General features: G+C 39.6%; 1 protein-coding gene across 2 annotated transcripts in view; it reads left to right on the top strand.

The window, feature by feature from the left end:
• Positions 1-23,413, top strand: part of GSK3B (glycogen synthase kinase 3 beta) — a 149,386-nt gene that overhangs the window by 50,824 nt on the left and 75,149 nt on the right. For both annotated transcript variants that reach the window (XM_066572120.1, XM_066572119.1), the window contains exon 2: positions 5,052-5,245. In XM_066572120.1, coding sequence (XP_066428217.1) covers positions 5,052-5,245 — 194 coding nt within the window. The remainder of the gene's footprint in view (positions 1-5,051; positions 5,246-23,413) is intronic.

Raw genomic sequence — 23,413 nt, 5'->3', positions numbered from 1 at the left:
ATCTAATGGAAAAGCCTGTGAGCATGCTGGTGAGGAGGAATGCAGCAGGAGGAGGAGGGAAGTGAGAGGAAACAAATAAAGTCAAAAGAGAGGAAAAGGTGGAGTTTGTAGACGTGCAAAGGATCAAGGTTGCATTTGAAGTAGAAGTAAAGCTGCTGTAATCATTGTACTAATACATTGTTTCTTCAACTGTAAAGCACATTGAAAAGGAGGAAGGGGGCACCCACATATAGAGTTGAGAGCTAAAAAAGCACTCTTAGATCTCTGCATTAAAGTGTGGTTTCACTGCTCAGTGAGACACTAAACAGCTAAAGGGATGTAGGGCAGACATAATTTTGGACTTTCTCCAGGCCCATTCAATAGAAGGTGTGTGTGGATGATCAATAGCAAAGGATGCCTTTCATGGTCCCTGAGGACTGAAGTGAATTTTATTGAATGACACCTCATTTGGCACAGGCCAAAAGTATACATGCAGTACACTTACAGGTGGTCACCTTTGAGCTTAGCAGAAGGAATCTGCAGCTGGTGGAGTATGTGTGACAAAATGCTTGCCCAGTAGCAGGATCCCCAGTGTCACGTGAGTAAAAACAAAACCGTATGCCACCATAGGTTTCCTTTTTTTGAGATGCAAAAATAGGATTGTAGCTTGCACTGATGGTCTGTGGTCTTCTAAGTGGAGTATGCTCATTTCTTCCCACAAGCTGATGAGTATTTGCTGCTTTCAGCAGTGCTTTTACGCAATGGTTCTGATTTGTCCATGTGGTCATCATGTACTAAAGGTAGAAAGTGAGCTAGATTAATCAGAGCACTTGGAAGTTGAAATGTCTGGATTTTGTTTTCAATTTCACATCAGAATTGTGGAAAAAGCTCTTAAAAAAACTCAAACCCAAATACAACATCATGGATGCTAAACATCAGTAGTGTGTGAGGAAATGCTTTAAGGGTTTCCATGAAATACCAAATGCAAGTGGATTATAATGTGATAACTATTTATTTATCCTTTTGCTTCTACCCTGGCTGTTATAAAGGTGGTTAGCATAGATGATGATTTTATAGTCACATGAATTTGCTTTTTGGTTACAGTAAAGCAAAGCCATATTGCTGTTGGCCCTAGAAAACAGCAGCCTCTGGACACATGCTAGTGATGCATTTCATGTGAGCTGTGCTATAGGAGCTGTTCAGTATTTTGCTATTTAGTCCTTTCTTCCTCCTTTAGTTTTTCCATTTAATGTCCTAGTTCTGTTGTAGACCTTACAGTCAAAGGTGTGGAGAGTATTCAGTGTTTGGTGGTGCCTGCCTGTCCACTGGGGTCACAGAGTCTGACAGTCCTAAACAAAATAAGAGGTGAAGGGAATGAGATAAGAACTGTCTAGGCTTCTCTTTAAGACTTGCTGTGGTATAATGCTTCTTGGTGTTTGCTGTTAGTATTCTCTTTGGATGTACTGAAGATTGCTGGGCAGGGCTGTTTCCTCTCTACCATTTTCCATCATGCTGAGGCTAAACCCAGCATTTCTGAAAGCTGTTTAGTGAACTCCTTCATGTGCTGTTTGGCTGGCAAGTCAGTGCTTGCTGTCCAGACAATTAAAACTGGGATAACCATTCTGAACTGTGTATGATCTTGTCAGCAGTACCTACATCTGTCTTGTGGCAAGGAGTGGCAAAACAGGCTTGGAGCCTCTGGATGCTGCTGCCATACAAACACATTATCTGTATACTTTGAGCAGCAGTGAGATGTTTTATTCTTGGAGATCAAAGCTGTGAAAGGTGCAAGGTGAATTTTACCCTATATCCTCTCAGGTTCAACAATACTGAAATAGAATATAACTGAAACTCTTACTGGCTTAACTTTTAAAAGATTGGAGTCCTTATGGTGTGTTTTGTGGATGGTTTGCAAAAACTGTTGTTTCCTGAAAGCAGGAAGATGGGAGAAGGCTCTATGAGGAGGCTTAATGCTCTGTAAATTCTGGTAAAGAAACAAAGTAATTCTTGGTGTAGTGTTTAAAGTGCCAGTGAATACACGTCTAAGCACTGATGATTTCAGCAAGTTTAGGTAGGAGCTGTTTCCCTGTGGAGTTAAAGGAAGGTGTCTAAAGCTGACTGGTTTTTCATTTGAACTCTGGAAAAGTTGGCTGAATGGCTGCAGCTTGTGTGCTGCACGTTGGGATAAAACACTTGACGTGGCCTGAAATTCAGGGTTTGCTTTAGTGGACAAGGAGGTCCCTGAGAGAGTTGCAGCTCTGAAGAAAGTCCTTAGAGCAGATCTCTTGATATCAAGTACTTCAAATCTCAACCAGGGGTGCCAGGGGCAATTATTTTTATCTCTAAGAGTGCATTAGTCTTGATTTTTGGAAAAATGGAGAATAAAACTCATTAACAACAATCTCAGTCCTCTGGTCTAGTGAACCCTGCCAAAAAGAAAAAAAAGATGCCCCTAAAAATTGAGCAGGTAGGAGATTACCTTTTATTTGATGAGGATTGCTGTAATAAAGCAGATATAACTCATTTGTATATTTGGTAAGTTAGAATGATGATAATAATAGAATAATTGGACAAATAAAATGCATTGGTGCTATGAGAGTTACACTTTCAGTTTGTTTACAAAAATAGAAAAAAAGGATTTCTTTGTATTTGTGACTTCCTTCTTTTATTTCTTACAGTTATCAAAGAGGAGAGTGAATTTTCCATGCAGCTAGTATGCTTCTATTTATGCTTCTCTTTCTCTCCCTGTAAGAAGACATTAATCTGTCTAGTGTTCCTTTCTACCCCCTACCCCATTTTCTCTCCAAATCTATACATCTGCATCTCAACTTGTTGTGACTATTATGGGGAAGGGCTAGATCAACTCTGTATTGCTTGGCAAGTAATTGGGACCTTTAGCACTAATGTACTTAATTTATATTTGATTTGTTAATTTGTTTCATGGAGTAGTTGTACTCATAAAAGGAAGCAAGTTGTAAGAACCTAAGAGGCAACATAGGAGATGAGTAGTAGTTATTGTGGATTTTTCAGGAGGAAATCGTGTCAAGCCACCTGCTTTTCTTCTGAATTTTGTAGGTGCAGAAGAAGTAGTAGTAGATGTGGGTATCTTGACTCTGAAGTTTGCAAACTGGTTTTCTCATGAGAAATCTAGGAGAACAATGGACTACGGGAAATCCCATGAAAGACATACAAAATGATTATTTTGTTAGAGCATAACAGGAGGTCCAAGAAAAAAAAGGATGAGATATTTTGTGGGTTTTTGCAGGGCCTTTAGGCAGTCTCATAGGATTCACCAGTTTTTCACCAATTTCTTAGGTAAATTTCATGTAGCATTGGGAAATAAATCTCTGGATAGTGACTGTGATGGTAGGATTTGATAAGCTGGCAAGGGAGCTCAGTAACCTTGGATGCAGTTCAGTCAGGACAAAATGCAGATTATTAGGCTTTGATAAGAGCAATCAGGTGTGTAAGTGGAGAGTGGATGAGGATTGGACAGGCAGCAGCTCCACAGAGGAGAGTTTGGTACACAAGCTGATCCTGAGGTCACAGCATTGCACAAGCTGCAAACATTGTGCTGGGCTGTACAAACAAGTGTGTTGTAAGTCGGAGACAAGAAGTCACCAGCATGCTGGGTAGAGCTGAGATAAGCTTCCTTTGCAGAGCCTGGTTTTAGGTGCTGTACCTGAGTAGTTTTTAGCAGTGAGGGGAGAGGTTTCCTAAACAGAAATAACTTCTCCATCATAATAACTTTCTTTGCAACAGCACTCATATTTGAAGCGGGCAGTGGGGGGAAAGAGAGTGAGCTGTGCAATTTTTTTTCCATGCCCTTTTTGGAGCAGAACAAAAAAGCATTTTGCCTGCACTACACCAACGCTATTGATCAAGCTGTCTCTTGGAAAGATTTTTCTAAATGCATGAGAAGTGAAAAGAATTCCTGGAGAAAGTCATGGAGAGAAGGTTTGTTAATAAGCAGGTGTGATGGGCATTTCTTGAGAACAGGTTCTGTAGAATTGTGGTGACTGCTATGCAACAGCAGGTTCTAGTTTTTCTTGCAGCCCTGTTTGGTTCTGTAACCCAAGCCTGAAGGGCTCTTTATTGCAACTGAATGGCAAGAAATGCCCTGACTGTGCTTGTAAAGTGCCTAAAGCTTTGCTCCTATTATGAACAAAATCAGACTTTGAATAGGGCGAAGCACTATTGGTAGTAACAGTGGGGCTAAGAGTAGGTGACAGTGGCTTGGGTCGTTTGATGGAAAGTGGCTGGAGCCCCAAGCTGCTGCATCTGTGCCGCAGCACATTCACCTGTGCAGCTTCCACTGTGCTCTTGCATCCTGAGCACTGTCCCCGGCTGTGCTCTGGTTCCTGTTGAGATACCAGCTGAGTGCCTGCTGTTGGCATCCTTCTCCCCCTTCTTCCCCTGCCCCAGCAAGTGCCTCCCTTCTGTGCAAGGAAGTCCAGACAGAAGAAGGGAGGAACAAGCCTGTGCCATCTGATGCAGCCTAGGTTTGGCTTCAGGTGCACACAGCCAGGTTTGACAAAGGTTATGCTTCCTAGTGCTGCAAGATGAAACTTTACATGTGGGTAGATTTGTAACAAACCTAAAGTGCTCCTGGTTTTTGTTGTTGCCAGATAAATGCCTGTAAAGATCAGAGTGCTGATCTGAGCTCATACTGGCAGTTTGGTTTCTTCAGTTCTAGGAAAAATATGGGAAAATGCTTCATTTTGGTAATGCAAACAGTGTGTTTAATATCCCTTACTTGATAATCAGATGTAGGGATAAATACTTGGCTTCTTTGTGCATTACATTTTATTGCTCAATTATTTGCTTCTGGAGAGCAAATTTTTCTTAGCAATAATCTAAATGAAAAATTGTCATCACTTAATATATATATATTGGTAAAAAACCATGCCCAGTGTTTTCTTTGCACTTTGTCAGGGGTTTTCTGGTTTTCTCTATAATATTGAAGTACATATGCTGATCTAAATCTTTGTCTTACCCTCCTCTGTTTTATTCTTGTTGGTCATCCTGTTTATGCATGTATTTTGATTATTTGTGTATCTCTTGCTTTGCAGGAGACAAAGATGGCAGCAAGGTGACTACAGTAGTTGCAACTCCTGGACAAGGTCCAGACCGACCACAAGAAGTCAGCTACACAGACACCAAGGTGATTGGAAATGGATCTTTTGGTGTTGTGTATCAAGCCAAACTCTGTGATTCAGGAGAGCTTGTGGCCATTAAGAAAGTCCTGCAGGATAAAAGATTTAAGGTGAGCCTATGCATAAGTTCATAGTATTTTCATGAATATTATCTCATTTTCCATGTCTTTGATGGCAATGTTTTTTATTTTCTTAATTTATTTTCATTGGAGAGCATAAATATGCCTAAATTTTTTTGGGACTGAAAATTAAACAGATGGATTATGATAAAGCAGTAGTTAAATTGAAAATTGGTGAGTCACTATGATTATTTGTATTAGTGCAAGTCAGGAAGCTAAAAATGCTGATTTGATGTGCTGTTTCCAGGTTGCTGGCCAGATTTCTCACACAGTGAGCTGTGGAAACAAAGGAAAAGCTTGTCTTAAGGTTACTTTTTTCTAGCATAAACTCTTCTCCAATCATTAGTATTTAAACTGCTAGAAGGAACAGGAGCCTTTAGGCTTTGTTTTTAGGTGCTGCACCTATGAAGTTGAAAGCTATATTTGAGTAAATCAGAAATTCTAAAGGCCAAGCAAGAAGATAACAAATACTGAGCCCAGGGCAGTTTGGGCTGAAGATTACTTTTTTTTTTTTGTTATCTGATTTATAAACGTGTTCTACCCTGGTGGTTTTAGTAGACTAGTGATCCTTTATTCTAAACTGGTAGCCTTCCAAGAGAAATCTTTTTATTTAGTGATTTTTAAACCAAATAAATTTAAGAACCATAAGCCACCTCAACACTTCTGTTAGTCCACAGCTTGGTACTTAATGTACTTGACCTCTTTCCCTTATAGTCAGGTGGCCTAGAGATCAGCTTGTGCAAGCAGTACATGATAGCAGAGATCCTGGTTTTAACATATCTTGTTTTCACAGCAAGACCTCAGACACAGCTAGCTTCACTGGTAATATTTGTAATTTGTGTCCTTTTTTAGTGGCAAAAACATGTTGTTTTGAAGCATTTCAAAGGAAAATGGGAAAGATGCATTTAAATTAATGTAATGCACAATTGTTTACTTCCAGTTAAGGACGACTTATAAAGTTCTTACAAAGTTCTTACATCTGAGTTATTTCTGGACTGTATTATGGGTTGAAGGTAATTAGTACTTGGGAAGCATGCAATATGATGTAAGAGTGCCTTATTTTAGGAGAAGAAAGAAGAGGTAAAACAGAAAAGGAAAAACAAATTCTAAACCTAGTACTTAAAAGGAGCTTTTTGGTCTCTTCCCATTGCATAGGTTTAAGGGGGAAGGTCAGGATATTTCCTATACGCTGTCATGCTTGGTTGATGTCAGCTAGTGCATTTGACAAGAACCTTTGATTTCTTTAGTCTTCTAACTGGGGTTTTGCAGTGTGTCAAAATGAAAACTTGGCCAAGCATTTTAGTTCCTGACCATCACATATTAATAGTTTGTGACATCTTACTTTTTTTTAAATTAATCTCTCTTGGGCATCTAGAGTAAAATGTTGGTCTTTGATTGCTTTTTGTTTTGGTAGTTGGTTTAGTGACATTTTGTTACCTGACTATATATCTTTCTTTTTTTTTTGAGTGTTTCTTTAAGTGATAGAAAAAATTGTTTCTTGAATATTAGCCCTTTGTTAAAGCAAAACAGCTGAACTGAAAAGCTAATTAGGGTGTTTCCAGTTTGGACTCTGAATTAATTGTCTGCATTTGATAATATGAGCTGAGAACATCCAATACCTGGAGGCTTTAATATCCCTAAACTAGGTGTAATTAATGCTTAAGTCCATGTATAGATTTGCAGAGAGACAGCATTAATTTAAAAATAGTTTTTTAAACTTCATAATTTGTATGGGTCACATCTGCAGTAATACCCAAGTTATGCATTTTTTCATATTCTTATCCCAAACTTTTATCCCAACTACACAACATCATCTACCTTTGGTCTAAGCTCCCTAATTTTTCCAACCATCATTTGTCACTTCAGTCCTCTCATTTTTTCACATTCTGATCTAGAAGTGTATGTTATGTTGGCAGGAGGTGTAAATTCTTGCAGGCTGAATGGCAGCCTCTACCTGGACAGATGTGGAAACTAGACAGATGTATATTATATTAAGAGCAGCATACAATTTCTTCAGGGTGTGCTACTCTTTGGGAATGCCTGATCTAGGTAGTAAATACTGGACCACATGATCTACAAGTTACAGAGGGACCTTGGAAAGTCTGTTGGCTGAATGGTTTGAGTGCACTGTAGGAGCAGACCATCCCATGTGTTCAGAGAGCTGAGCTGAGGGTGCAGCTCAGCTGGGCTCTTGCCATCCCTGCTTGGCTGCCCAAGTCCAGATCCAAGGCCTGGTCAGTTGAGTTCCTAAAATCTGCCACTCCCCTCTCATTAACGCATACTCTCACTTCAGCAATGATTGAGGGGAAAAAGCCAACCTTACGCAGGCAGGCCAAGGTGGTGGCAGCTTGTTTGATTCATTATCACTTTGATAATGAATCAAACAAGGGAGGGAAGAGAGGAGGGGGCACTTCAGAAATACCAGTCTGCACTGATCCCAGTGGTGAACAAGCAACAAGAGGAAAGGGATGTATGGAAGTTGCTTCCTGAAATTTGAATCAGGAACAAAATTTTCAGCTGTATGCTTCTGCCTGGTGCCTGCTTATCCCTTATCTGCCTGGTGCTTGTCTATTGTGATATATTTCTCTTGGTATATGCAGTATAATTCCTTAGTCATGATTTCTTCAAAAAGTGCTTTGAGAAGAGCTAACAGATAGTCTTGAAATTGAAAATTCAGGAACTAAAGAAAGTCCCAAGAGAGTGTAACCTCTAGGCTCTTGCTGCATTTTGTGAATGTAGAGGGCCACCACTGTGTAGGTCTGGAATATGTGCCTCAGTTGCCAATTTTAGATCTCTGTCAGGAAGCTGAGATGCATTTGTCCAGGTTTGAAGCTAGCTTGAAAGCTGGAATTACTGGGGGGGGGGGGGGGGGGGTTGCCTATTTTTCTTTTTTCCTTTTCCATTACTATGACAAGTCAGCCTCCCAGTATTGGTCCAGACCAGAAAGATGTTGAGTGTTAAATCAGTGCTGAAGAGTTGAATCTTACAGTTTCTGTGATGGTAAAGATAGTTTGCAATGCTCCTTCTTTCTACTCCCTCGTTGCAGTTCAATGGTTCTTCAGTTTGACATTGCAGTTCCTGCATGACCGTGTTTTAAACAGGGTCTCTGAATTGCTCTGGATTTTAGAGCGTGTATGTCTAGAGTTCAGTGTAATGTACAGTAATAGTATTGGTAGGAATAAGTGGCAAGTCCCTGAAGAGAATAAATAAAATACCACTTAGAGATTTATGCTTTATTTCAGTTTGTAGTTCTGCCTTCAGTAAGGTAGCTCTCCATACTAAGTGTGAGGAATTAAGGAATGTATTTTTGGGCAATTACCTGATACTTGAATCAGTAGTTCACAAACTATGTCCTGTTTGTCATTAATCTGTGAAACAATTTAATTTGTTTAATTTAATTAACCAACTCTTAACGAAAGGTATATTTTTGGGGTGGTGGGTTTTGGATTTTTTTTGCAGTTAAAAGTTTAACAGGTGTGAGAGGGATGTTTCTCTTTGAAAAACAGTGTAAGGCAGCTGCTCACAAACTTTGGGGCCAAAGTGCTTTCAAATGGCAAAATTTCCAAAAGACAATGACCTGGCTTTCACAGATCTATACTGTATTTCTGCTTCTATTCCAAAATTGTGTAATAATAGGTTCTTATGCAAAGCATCAATGGATGCAGTTAAAAGGTTCATAGTATTTTCAATTATTTTCATTTATGTGTCTGTGCAGGCCCTCAAGTGACACAGCCTAATTGTGATGCTTGAAAAGAAAATACTGGTAGCATAAAAATTCTTGCACTGCTTTTGTTAGCATTTTCATTGGAATATTCTTCAGATTAAGAGTCTGTCATGTTGCTGTCTCATTGTCCAAAAACCAATAATAAGCAAAGAGGCATGTTAGCATAAATAGTTATTTTTTTGTTATTTCTGCCATTCCATTAAGGTTTCTAAGAAATCCTAATGAAATGAATGTATGAATTGCTAGAAGTATTTCACAGCTGACTGAGAATAAGCAGTTAAATTTCTTGCATCTGAATTGCATACTTGATGTTTCTGCTTTTAGCTCTGGGCTGTTGAAATCTAAGTGATGAAGAGAGTTTGTACTCCTCCTGTACCTTTTCAAACAGTCTAGATTGGGCATCACATTTCTTGTTAATGGCTCACAGAGACATAAAGTGTGAGCAAGAGAAAGCCAAATCCTGTAATGGGAACCATTCATGCCATCCAGTCTGTCAAATCATTCAGGGACTGCCTTGGTTTAACCATCCAACCGTGTGTGCCCTTGGCTTAGTTGCCTGAATTATTTAAATAGGCAGATCTTCTGGAGTGTGAGAGGATGTCAAACTAGGGCCCTAATGGTCCATAAATGTGAAGCACTGCATTGCTAAAGCTGAGGCCGCTCAATAGTAGGCAGTGGTCTTTCCTGTTTTTAGTTAGGGAAGGAATAGGTGTTGTGACTATTTACATGTTTATTGTTTCCTTGTTTTGGTTTGCTGGGGTTTTTTTGTTGTTTTTTTGGGGGGAGGGGGTTTGGTTTGTTGGGTGTTTTGTTTTTTTTTTTTGGGGGGGGTGTTTTTGTTTGTTTGTTTTTTGTTTGTTTTTTGTTGTTGTTGGTTTTTTTTCCTTTTTAATATGTAAAGTCTTAGTGTTAATATGAGCCTTAAAGCCCAATAAAGCAGCAGGATGGAAAAATAAGTTTGTGTTGAGGTTCTGGTTTCTTTCTTTCCCTGCTGGTGTGTGTACTTTTGTGAGCTGTTTGAAATGCTTCTGAAAGCAACAGCTTTCCTTCAGTTCCTGCCTCAGATATATCAAGCTACTAAGTATAAAAAGATTCTTTTCAAAGTAGCCCATATCTGCTGTTTGTGTTACCTTATTTACAGCAACTTTGATCATAGCAGCTCCTATGAAAAATGTAAAACCACAAGGAAGACTTTCCATTGAAAAATGACTAGGTGTTTAGGTTTTTAAGTTCTGCTAACTTTTCAAGAGACTTTTCTGTTTAGAGCATTCAGAAGTCTAGAGCTGACCCAGTTTTTTTCTTAATAGGTTTTGTGTCTCTGCTCATGGTTGAAGGTATAATTCTGTAAATATGCATGTGAAAAAGTGAACCTGTTGATTAATGATTTGCCTCTTTTGCTCTCAGAATCTCAGGGGTTAACAGACCACTGTGAGAATATGACTTCAAATTGGGTTGAATTAGTTCCATTTTTTCTGACTTCCCCCAGCTTGTTTCCTAGCTCTTGGTTATCGATGGCCAGTAAAGATACAACAGATAGTAGCATTATACTGGAAAAAAAGACTTCATTTCAGGGGGCTTCAGTCTATTAAGGCCACTTTTGGTGTATCTGAGCTGTTTTGAGGAGAGAGGTACTCAAGTTACTTGGGTAATGTGACTGAAAGAAGAGGTAAAACAAGTTTTGTTTTGCAGTCTGTAAGCTCGGGCTATGGGTAGTCATGTCTATATACTGACAAGCAGACAGGAGTTTGACACCCATCTTCCTGATATGTGTTGGGCAACCCAGTTGTAAAGCTTTAACAGAAGTGGTAGCACTGTCTCTTCTGTCCAGGTTTGTTTTCCCTTTGCTGGGTTCAGACAGGATGTGTGCATCCTCTTGCTTTTTAATGTTTTAGCAGGTCCATCTTCCAGACTCCTCCTATTTTTGTGTACCACAGCTTTGTCATGAGAATGTTAAAGGTACAGTTGAAGAGAAGCCATTGTTACTGCTGGATATCTCATAGAACGCTTGACTTCCTTTGTATGTGCCTGAGTTGTGGACCCTTTCTTTCAAGCACACAGGTGGATATTGAAGTCACAGAAAAGACTTCCAAGATTGATTCCAACCTTGTACTGATCACCACCTTGTCAACTAGACCATGGCACTAAGTGCCACATTCAGTTGTTTTGTGAACACCTCCAGGGGTGGTGACTCTACCACTGCCCTTAGTAGTCCATTCCAAACTTTAATAACCATTCTTTGAAGAAATATCTCCTGATGTCCAGCCTAAACCTTCCCTAGTTCAGCTGGAGACTGTGTCCTCTCATCCTGTTTGCTGGTTGCCTGAGAGCAGAGACCAACCCCACTTTAAAACAAACTCCTTTTTGTAGTAGTTATAGAGAGCAATAAGGTCACTCCAGATCTTCCTTTTCCCTCCTACTTGACTCCTTTCTAGAAGGGAATTGAAAGTTATCACAGACGTTCAGAATGAATGCTACCTTCATCTAAGTCAGTGTTTAAAGTTTTGAATACAGTGTAGAGGTTGGATTTACTCTGATGTATTCATGATTATCTTTCACTGTGACCTCTTGTTATCTGCACAGGTTTCCTCTGAACTAAGGACTGAACTTCCTTTTTTAATTTCATCTGTGTGTGAGTTAGATGCGTTCTCTCATCTGATATCTCCGTCTAAGGATCACTGAATATTCAAACATTAATCTCTAAGGCCTTCTCTTAGAAGAATGCCTTTATTTACTGCATTTCAGTTGAGTTGGAAGCACCCATGGGATAAAAAGTCACAAAGGAAAAACATGGTGATGAGAATTAGTAACATTTAAGCACCTTTCTTTTAAGTCTTTGAGGGTTTGCACGTCATAGCTACTTTGAAGATCTGAGGAATAGTGAATCACTTTCATAAGACTATCATGGAGGTTTTACTCTCTTAAGCGTGCCTTAATTTTATTGTTAAATAGCTAGAAAGTGCACTCAAAACAATAGATCTGTCTTCTGACTAATGAGATGTTCTGTGTTTGGATCAGAAGTGGGGATGGAAGGCTGAAAATATTTTTCAGCAAATATTGTGAACATTTGTTAAACCAGCAGTAGAAAGATAATTGAGCCTGATGAAAACTGCCTTTTACTCCTAGCTGTCCTTATCTAAGGGAATACAGTCCCTCTTTAAGACTGAGGCTATCAGATAAGATTTCCAGAATGGGAGATGCCTGGGCGTGTGTTCAGGTTGTTTTTCCATCTTCTAAACAGCTGGAGGGCTATGGTTGCTTTCAGAGAAGTTTTTTCTAATCTATGCTTTAACTCTTGTATAGAGGCCAGATTTGTAGCTCTGGCCCAACTTAATTTATCCAGATTATCAGAGACATTTACCAAGATAATAGCTTTTCTTACAGCAGTACTTGATCTGGCTGTCTCCTGGAAGCTTACTGGAGGAGCCAATTCTATCATTTAACTGTAATTGCAGTTGCAGTGCCTGTCTGCTCACAGCAACCAAAAAGGCTGGGTAGAGATCTGAATTTTCACTCACAACAATTTCATTCCATTTTCCAATTTTCTCAAACTTTCCTAATGGATAAAAAATCTGTTGACTCTTGCTTTTCAGAGTCTTTGAAGAAAGCAGTGCACTGTTCAGTGTATCAGCTGTAACCTTCCTGGGCATACTTCAGTGGCCTTGAACATCTAAGAACTCTAAGAATCATATTTCTAACTTTGTATTATTTTAAAGTCTGTACAATAAAATTATTTGTAGTTATGGCTGCTCCTGCAGATGTTTTCAAATCTGACAGCTGAACTGGATGCATAATAGCTGTTAGTGCAAAATAGGTCTTCAGTTTGGCACATGAGATGACATGGAGTTTGTACTATGAGCATTGATTTCAGTTTTCTGCTTTTTAGCAGGAGAGTCTGGACTGATAATGAATGTCCAGGGAATGTAGTGTCACCCAGCTCTAGTTGGCCTAGGATAGAGGAGGAAAAGCTCTTCATCTGGAGACGTGGCTTTGTGCGTGTTTAGACATGTGCTTCCACATGTTGCCATGTGGAAACCAACATGTTAGTAGGGAAACCAAACCAACATGTTAGTAGGGAAATGGGCCCTAGGAATGTGTTCTTTGAAAAGGGAGGAGTCAAAAGAGGGCTTTTCTGCTCCTACGCCGCGGGTGTTTGCATGAGGCCTTTTATAGATCCATACCACAGTTTAAGTGGCTCATTTATTTTGGATCCTGAGCTTTTCTATTTCCTTGAGTTTTTCTGTGGTACTCCTTAAACTAGGACCAAGATGGGACTTTAAAACAAGATAGCTGTTTTGTCAGTTCTCTCTCCTCTTGCTCACTTCTAGTGTATAACTTGAGACTTAAAATTAAGTAACTTAAAATTAAATCTGTCTGTCCTATGTGAATTTACTGACGAACAAAAAGAACTGGAAGATACATTTATGAAAAGTCTTTTGTCCCACTAGTCCAGATAACTCATACAGCTGCTTCAATAATGCTTTGGTTTTTATTTCTTGCTGTCTCTCTGGTCTTCTAAAGGAAGTGAGTTCCTATGTCTGGTTTACCTAAAATACGTATATATAGTGTATGAAATATATATTCTGTGTATATACATTCCCAAATTAGCTAGAGACTGTTTTGAAAGACACAGGTTAAATGGATGCTATTCTGAAATAATGACCTTCAGAGTGGAGAGTACAGTTTACAAGAATTCCAAACCCATCAAGGTATGGAAATGCATAGTTCAAAGCACATGAATAGATGTCACTCAGCCACATGCTGTCAGCACATTATAACTGTAAGAGTGTACTTGGACATTGCAGAATTCCTGATTGTGGTCAAATTAAGTTCCATTTTGAAAGATAATTTCCTTTCCTTTGACTTTTTAACATTGCTGCCTCTAAATGCCTGAGAAGGACTGGGATAGAAAAACAGTAACCCTGCATGCAGTAGAAATAACCTCTCCATTTTATATTTATAAATCAGTTTTACATCTGGGTCACACCTGCTAATTAGAGGGAGCCTTGACTATGGCATGGATTTGTAGGCCTGTGTAACAAAGGTAAAGATTGATTTTAATGTTCTTCATTTTGTGGTATTTTATGGAGAGATCTTTGGTAGCCTCTCAGGATCACTACTCTAGGAGAGTATATAGGAGACTCTATATCTTTACATATCTGAGACTGGCAGATCACAGGCTGGTGGAGCAGATTTGAGTTTTCTCATCTAAAAAGAAAATATTTAATGGCTGACAGTCTTAGGGTGTGGCAGTGGAGTAGAGCCTTCCAAGTGTGCAGCCAATTCAAGTAGAGATTTGTTATTTTGTGAATGGAGCCTGAACTTCATCAATTAAAAAGTCACAGTAAAATTTCTGAAGTCCTTCTGAAGCTCAGTGATTTAGTGGTTGACTGTGTATGAGGCTGTATATCAATTCTAAGCTAGTTTGATCTTTTTTCTTCTTAGAGTTGATGCTGAGATGGTCAGGCAGAGAGCAGGCTCATCTAATGCTCTTGAGAGCTTGGTACTGCTGCTGCTATAGAGAGCTTGGGCATGAATGCAGGTGTTGGGTGGAAATGGTGTCCCAGGAGGAACCTTCCACACCTGTCTCCTCGTTAGGCAAAAGAGTATTGTGTAGAGTACAAATAGAAGATTAGTTTGATGGGATAAAAATGGGACTTTTGAGGCTACTTGTATGTTTGATGTGCGCAGATATTTCAAGGCTCATGGTTGTACCATTATGTATTCTCTTTTGGAAATCCCACATCATGAGATTGCCTGGCCACAGAAGATTTAGCTTAAATAGTCTTTATATCTAGCAACATTACCTACTGGTGGCTCTCAATTGCTTATTAAATTCTTACTTGGTTAAATTATTTTTGGTGCAACGTTCCAGTCTTGGAGCATGATTGGAATATATCATTAAATAATTTATCTTCAGTTTTTGCCAGGGAACACTGCGGGTTTTTTGTCTTGAAAATGCATGGCTGATAAATCAGGCAGTGGTAAACTCTGTCCTTTTTGAACTCAGTATTTGTTATTCAAATGTCCTGCTGTGGCAGCTATTAAGCTTGAGGGGAAAGAAGGGATAACCTATAAAATGCTAGTCATAGAAGGGACAGAAGAGATCCACCTGCTGCTCAGGGGAGTTTTTCTGAAGCAAAGAACAGGGACAGATCTTCTCATTTTTGTGTCACCAAGACAGCTGTGCCGTCCCCTCCAGCACTGTGCTGTAGTTAAACCCTTTTGGCTTTGTTTAAAACCTTTTAATTGAGCTGTAATTGAGTTTTTTTTTATTTTTGTCTCTTCCTTGAAGAGGATCAACTCAAAGTCAGCAAACAAAATGAGGAAGATTTAAGTGAATGTGAAAATGGGAATAATTTTTGTTTTCCACTTGTTTTCTTGAGTAGACCTGACTCTTTATAACCAAATGGCATGCTCCTTCTGGGAAGTGTTCAGAACTTGGAGAGCCATGGAATGGCTAATTGTTTTCTTTGCTGCTAAAGGCAACATTTGCACTGCCCATTGCTTCTTGGAAAAGTAGTACCAAGACATGGGAAAATAATAAAAGGAAGTTCTTCTAAATGTTTTGTCAAGCATCTAAAGTACAGAGACAGTTCAGACTGTTGGGCATATTCTAAAATTAGCAGTGCTGCCATTTTTTCATGTGACTTGGATACTTCCTGGTCCCTGATGACTGAGAACGTGAGATGTTTGTGACCAACAGAATTATTTCCAGCCTACACAATAGGCTGGAATACAAATAATTACTTTACTACCACTTTACTTTGCATGTTGTTGAGGAAAGCTTGTTTAGACTTTTTGTTCCACTTTGTTTTTTCCATCACATTTTTTGTCTGCATTATGCAGTGAAATATGGTCCATTTGGAAGACTGGAACATTAAATCTGAAGGATAATGTAGACTGAGGTTTTGCTGGTGACTTAGACCTAGGTTTTGCTGGTGACCTGTGGTATGATCTACCACAGGAAATAAAAATGAATCTGATTTTTATTGGGGTGGTTTTGTAAGAGTTGTATCATGTAATAACTCAAAATAAGAAATGTTTCTGGAAAGGCAACAAAAAACATATTCTATTAAGGAGCATTCTAATTACAGTCCATGATGCTTTGGCATAGTGTTGATACTTCTTTTAAAATACAGTGAGTGATGTCAAGGAAGTAAGTGATCGTTGAGCATTTGTTTTTCTGGCTAGGAGCAAAGAAGGGACTCACTCTTCTTCAAGGTGAAATGTGAGGTGTGATGTTTATCATATTTTTAAATATATGTTGCAGACTTTTAACTAAGGAGAAGGCAGTCTGCTTTCTTCAGGGTGGGTTTTTGTTTGTGTAATGCTTAGTACAGTGAACTGAGATGAGTAATGGATGCTCTTATATGTGTCATGATGCAAATAAGCAGACTACAGACATCTATATTCTCTAGTTCTTCCAAGATTTGAAGCCAGGTCTAATTGTTACAGGCCTAACAAAGGTGCTCATTTCACATCTTCATTTGTGCTGTTCCTTTGAAAGCCCCAGCCATGGTGATTAGACTACTTAGGTCCTGAGCTAACTAGTCAAAATACAAACATCCAGTCTGAATCACTGAAGCATAACAATGCATGTGGAAAACAACAGCTGGATCTCATTTCAGAGGTTTCTTAATTTCAAAAATCACCCTGTCACAAAAAGCTCCTTGTTTTCCCTCCTAAGCTTTATCAGATGATGACAGAATCTATAACTTGATGTCTTTAAAAAGATTCATCTTCTTTTTTCCTTCATTCAAAGATATGTCCAAGGATCTGCTTGTCAGACTGAGTTGGCAGGCCCTTTTGCATTCATGTTCCTTTAATCTCAGCAGGCACATTGAGTCATGAAGGTTGTACCAAGTTTTTTGGGCTTGAACACAGGCATCTCATTTATACCAGATGAGTTTAACAGTGTAGGCATGTTGATTGATTGTAAATGAAGTAATTTGTTGCAGGCTGCTTAGTCCCTGAAGGGGACATTGCAATTTATAGGGGTATTGCATTGAGACATGAATACCTGCTTGCAGAACTGTCCACTGGTTGCACTGCTCTTGCTGCAAGTGGACAGAAGAGGGTTTTTAACTTTCTTTTATTTTTTTCCTTTTTAGAGTAAAACTTTGTAGTGGATTGACATTGCCTGTGGGCACTTAGTGGAAAATTCAGTTTCGCTGTTAAATAATAGAGGAACCTTTGAAAAGATGTGTTGCTGACCACCATGGGAATTAGTAGTAAGTGTGCAGGTGTGGAAATGAGGACATAGCAGTTTGCCACTCCCAAATGTAGTCCCATGGGCTAGAGAACATTAGGAAGATTCAGTTCAGTATCTTACGTGGATGGACTTGCTTTGTTTTTTGATGCTGAGCAACTTCGTAAGCACATTTCAGATGAAGTCTGGCAGGCGTAACAGGGTGTAGAGCAGGAGAACTAAGGTGAGCACAGCTTTCAGAAGAACTCCTAAAAATAAGGATAATACTTCTTTACTTTGTAGTGCCCGGCTGAACATACTTTATAAATAGTGAGCAATTCTGAATTATAAAATTAGAACGTGGTAACAGCTTACAACAACAGATAATAATCTTTAGTTGAGGCAATGGTATTAGAAGCTCTGTAGTTTTTTAAAAAGTAGTTCTATATTCTTTCTAGGTTAGATTTTTCTGGTAGTGTATCACAGTAACCTGTACTAGAATTGCCTGTCTGTGAGACCTGGGGTTCCTTGATTACACTTGATTTATTAACCCTATCTGCTTGTCATTTAGATATCTGCAAAAGCAGGAGTATGAGGACATATGGAATGGCAATGTTCTTTCCCAGTGTGCAGGAAACCACAACAGGTTGATTGGAGTCAGCATTTGAAGAGCCACAGCAAATACTCAAGAACTTGGTGCTATCTTTTTTTTTTTTTTTCCTTTTTTAATTAAGTCAACATAAGGGCAAGAAAGGACATGGTTTGCAGATAGTATGCTGGATTTCCTGGTAGGCAATGACTCTGTTTCTGTAACTGCATAACAGGCATAAAGGTTATCTGCTTTCATGCAGGGCTAACAGATCTAGTAGGACAAGAAAGTAGTATGAGACATAGGAAAAACTAGGACATGTTGAGGGTTGCCTGGAGTGTTGGAGGCATAACAGAGTCAGTGTATTCATTGAACAATTTCTGTGGCAGCATGAAGGCCATCAATTAGCAGGAAGGATAAACAGTGCAAGGACTCTTGTTTGGATTTAAACTGATGGATATCTCTTGGAAAGAATCCTCCTTGCTAGTGGGAACAGCCTGTACACAGTCCAAAAGCACAACGCCGTGTGCAGGTGGTAGTAGAAAGCCCCTTCCTGGTGGAGCACTGAGCTGTGGCATGCTGTCCTACTGGCTTGTCTGCATAGATCTGCTTGTGGGTGATAATGCTGTAGCTGACTTCTTGAGTGGATAATGAACTTTCCAAGAGAAGTACATGTGTCTGAGATCTTTCTGAATTCAGCTGTCCAGTTAAACAGTGTAGAAAGTTTTAACTAATTCACCTTTAAAATTCATTTGAGTTTTCCTGAATGTAAGTAGACAGTGAGCACAAGATGCAGTGACTCTTGTTTTAACCTAACCTTATGTGCAGAATGTGTAGGGAGTGATACTGTCTTGATTACATAAGCAAGGCAGGCAGTATCACATCCTCAGCAGACAGTAATCTTCATTATTTCATACTGTTGGGATTTTGAATACAAAAGGTTCTCAGCACCCTTTGTAGAAATTTGATTTCAACAAAATGGGAAAAAGATATTTTCACTGGTTAGCTGTGGGGCAAGGAAATTAATTCACAGAATCACAAAATGGGCAAGATTGTAAGGGACTGCAGTGGGTGATCTGTATCCCTGCTCAAGCAGTGTCATTTCAGACCACATGGCATAGGATTGCTTCCAAATGATTCTTGGGTATCTCCAGCTAGGGAGATTCCACAGCCTCTCTAGGCAGCCTGTTCCAATGCGTGGTTAACAGCACAGTAAAGAAATTCTTCCCTCATATTCAGGTGGAACTTCCTATGCATCAGTTTCTACTCATTGTCTCTTGTCTCATGGTTTTTTACCACCAAGAAAAGCCTGTCTCCATCCTCTTGATACCCTCCCTTCAGGTACTTACACTGGTGAGGTCCCCTCTTAGCTGTCTCTTCTCAAGGCTGAGCAGACCCAGACCCCTCAGCCGTTCCTCATAAGTGAGATGCTTCAGTACCTTCATCATTTTTGTTGCCCTCTGCTAAACCTACTCCAGGAGCAGCTCCTCTCCAGGAGCTCCATGTCTCTCTTGGACTGAGGAGCCCAGAACTGGACACAGCACTCCAGGTGTGGCCTTAGTGAAGCTGAGTAGAGGGGCAGGATCATTACTCTACTCCTGGTCATCTCCGCAGCGTGTCTGTTTTTCATGATGTGTGTAGTGGGAGATCTTCTTAAGCCATGAAAATAACATCTTGTAGTGGGAAATATTTGGCAAGGTCAGTGAAGGTTTTGCCACTTGCATTATTATTAACAGTAGATGTTTTAATGAATTGGCTTATGAGAATGCTCTCTAGCACTATGTATTAAATACAGAAGAATGCATAATCCATTGAAAAGGTAGTAGGTGGTGTAGGAAACAACTTCTGATGTAATTTGTGATTGACTTGCATTGAGCCTCTTATCTCCTTCTACAATTGCATTTTTGGAAACAACTTACACGTGCAGTAAAGAGAAGTTAAATGTCCATGTCTTCAGGTTTTAGGGTTCCAGATGACTTCCAGGGAACTTCCTTGGAAGCATCTGGTGATGGCTGCTGATAAACCTTTGGAAGAAGTCATGCCAAGATGATTGGTCTGACCAAGTCATCTTTGTTCCCTCAGTCTCTTTTTTTCAGCAGTTCTCTTCCATGTCCTTGCTACAGGGTTATGTACAAGTTCTCATTTTATTCTGGAAGTAAGGTGGAAGTCAGGATGCTCACAAAGCTACCAGGAGCAGCTCTCCTATGAAAACAGGCTGAGAGAGTTGGGGCTGTTCAGCCTGGAGAAGGCTCCAGGGAGATCCTAGGGCGGCTTACCAGCACCTGAAAGTGGTTGTAATAGATCTGGAGAGGGACTTTTTACAAGGGCATGTATGATAGGACAAGGGGGAATGGATTTAAACTGAAAGAGGTTAGGTTTAGATTAGACGTTAAAAATAAATTCTTCATTGTGCAAGTGGTTAGATACTTGAACAGGCTGCCCAGAGAAACTGGATCCCTCATTCCTGGAAGTATCCAAGGCTGGGTTGGATGGGGCTCTGAGCAGCACAGTAATGGGAGATGTCCCTGCCCATGGCAGAGAGGTTGGACCTAGGTGATCTCAAACGTCCCTGCTGACCCAAACCATTCTGTGATTCTATGATTGTTGCACCTACTGGGGGAAGAAGGACTGGACTTCATGGTAATTAGGTTGACCCTGCACTGAATTTGTCCAGCTGGATCTGGTGCTTGGGAACTCTGAAACTGGAAGCCCATGAGGTGGTAGCCTTTTGAAATTTGCTAAAAGTGTGCCATTTTAAATTCATGGTGTTCACCTGGCATATGAAATTATTTCTTTCTGCACCTTTCTTTTTTTGGAAATCTTTAGTGTGACTAAGTTGTGAATCTAATCATAGTGCTGTGTCTCTGCTTTTAAATATGTCATTAAAAAACACACCTTGTTATGCAAATAGTTACTAAAACTTGCTTTTCTCTGTACTTTTTCTTTTGGGGCAATTTAGGCTAGAAGTGAATGTGAAGATTTCCTAATCTTTTCATTTTAATGCTCTGATACCCTTTTGCTGAAGGAAATGATTTCTTGAAAAATGGGACAATGTTTGAAAAGCACTAATGCTGACTAAGGAAAAAACCCTCAAGCACAAAGTCTGATAACCTGTTTTATCTAACTTGGAACACTAATTCTTCAGCAGCTTATAGTAAAATTGTACTTTGACATAGCTGGCTTTCCCTTTCCAAGTGTATGGTAGGTTGTTTGTATCTAGCAAAGGTCAACTGATGAAATTATGCTGCAGCTCTGAGAAGAATGTGCTGTTGCCTTTTAATATGAAGATATATATTTGGGGAAGCTTGAATTGGTTTTATATATAAAACTGTGAAGGAGTGTTGAAACATTCTTGTATGTCAGGCTATCATCTGAAATTTGGGTATTATTTTAGTTTTATCTTAGACCTGGTATGCACATGCGATGGTTTCTTAGTTATAGCAATAGCTAATAAATTTTGTTATCTGCTCATGACAAACTTAGCAAACCAGCGGGTGGGGAACCTAGCATGGATATGGGGAGAAAAGCTTATTGTGTGTGCACAAGGTAAGGTGTGTAAGTTCCAATTTTAACTTCACTGCTGGAGTTGGGCCAATTTCCTCTCCCATTTCCCCAGCCCCAGAGGAGGAGCTGCCCAACCTCTGAATTCAGCAGGGGATGCTTATGCTTTTTAAAGCTTAGTTATTTGGGAGCTCATTATTAAGAAATTTTACTTCTTGAAAATTTAATTCTGCTGGGCAAGTAATCATCTGCAGGCTAATTCCACGTGCCAATTCCACTCTGCCTTAACTCCCAGCTCAGTCTCTACCTCATTTCCCTTTTTTGTGCCTTCTAATTTGAACCTTGTCTCTCAGGTCTGAGGGAGTAATTTGGATTGAAATAAAAGCCCCACACAACTTGTAACATCAGGCTTTTTCATGTCATATAGCAATAGGCCTGAGACAAAGAAAAAATAAACAGTGGAAGCAGTACTTACCTGTTCCCTAAATAAATAAAATTTTTTTGATGGTAAGGAGAAATTATTTTTGTTTTGCAAGTCCTTTGGAATCTGTTTGCATGAAACATCTGCTACATCGTATGTAAGAAGAGAAGGCCAAGAGTAATAAAACATTTCATTAATGTTTAATAACATAGTGATTAGCAACCCAGCAAATGTCTTATGCCCGTGGGAGATTGGAACTTATTTGATTAGTCGATTAATTGCAACCTGTTCTGGTTACAATTGCAGGTGTAAGGTTCTATGGATGTTGCAGGCTCCCTGAGGACTGATGTTAAAGGCATTTTTATGCTTATTTTCTTCTTAGTTAAAGAGTTAAAAATCAAAACATGAGGAAAAATCTGACTGCTATTTCTATGAAAGAAAAAGGATTTTTACTGTAAGAGTGTTTTAACAGGGATCCTCTGTGCTTCCACTGAAAAAGAATGGCTATTATTATCTCTGAAAGCATAGGGCTGCCTTTTACAGAATACTTTTCCTTTCAGTTCTTCTTCTACTGCACTTTATTTCAATCTTATAATGGACTTGAGCAATCTCTCTATGAGTTTCAGACTTAGTTCTGGTTTTCTAACTTTTATCTTGGGTACATCGCAATTCCTCCTGCATCTGGACCTGCTGCTGGCAGAGCACAGCAGATGCTATAGAAGTGTAGAACTGAGCTGTTTATCAGGTCACAGTATTTGAAACGACCACTTAAAAATGATTCAGTGAATTTCAGGTTGTGATCTAGAAGTGACGTGATGCTGGAAATCAGTTTGTCTTCCAAGTTTAGTCTCAAGCTTCCCAAGCTGGAAGGAATTTAGAGATGGTATTAAGTCCCTGAGAGGCTCTTAAAACTCCACTTCCATTCAAAGAGGCAATAGTGAGCTAATGAATTAATCTTCCACTGTTCAATTAACTGCTGAGATACAGGAAGAAAATGAAAGAAAAGTCAGATTTTTTTTTTCTTCTGTTCTCCCAGGAGAGATCAAGGCTTGTTTTATCTCTTAAGAACACAAATAAGCCATTTCTGTTTCCAGTTATAGGAAACTATGTGTAATAGCTGTATGAAGATCAAGTTGTCTGCTTAAGGACTGTGTTCTGTGTTGGAAAGAGCAGCCTGGTGATGACATAATATGGCACTTGCCATTACTGACTGTCTAGGGGAAGAGTTAGGAACTGGGGAGCACGTGGTCTCTTCCTGAGAAGGGATGTATTGCTTGAGTCAATTGGGAACAGTAAAGGAGTAGAAGGAATCAATAGGGTGAAAACAAGGTGTGTGTTAGTAGCTCAGATTTTCATCTAGTACACCTGTCAGCTCACTCATTACTGCATGGTTGTGGTTCAAATCTGTCTAGTTCTGAAGGGGCTAATGAAAACTAGCCCACCTCTGTGGTAGTTGTGTGATTTTTTTGTTTCATTCATTGTTCTAGATCTTTAGTTGAAAGCATATTTTTGACTCCTGCAGCCCCTGCCCGCTCTTTAATTTCAGTCGAGCTGTTAATAACCATGGCTTTGCAGGTTGGGAGTGTGCTGGTGGCCCCACCTATGCTTGCCTGGAGCCTGAGCCTTCAGCTTGCCCTGGCCTGGCTCCAGCTCAGCCCAGCACATTCTGCCCAGTGGCTTCTTCAGGCCGGTCCTGCCTGCTGCTGCCGCATTCAGAGCTGACACTTTTTGCCCTG

This window comes from Molothrus aeneus, chromosome 2 (assembly GCF_037042795.1).
Source record: "Molothrus aeneus isolate 106 chromosome 2, BPBGC_Maene_1.0, whole genome shotgun sequence".
In the NCBI taxonomy this organism is placed as follows: Eukaryota; Metazoa; Chordata; class Aves; order Passeriformes; family Icteridae; genus Molothrus; species Molothrus aeneus.
Note: the sequence above shows the minus strand (reverse complement) of the source record. Positions and strands in the feature narration are given on the sequence as shown.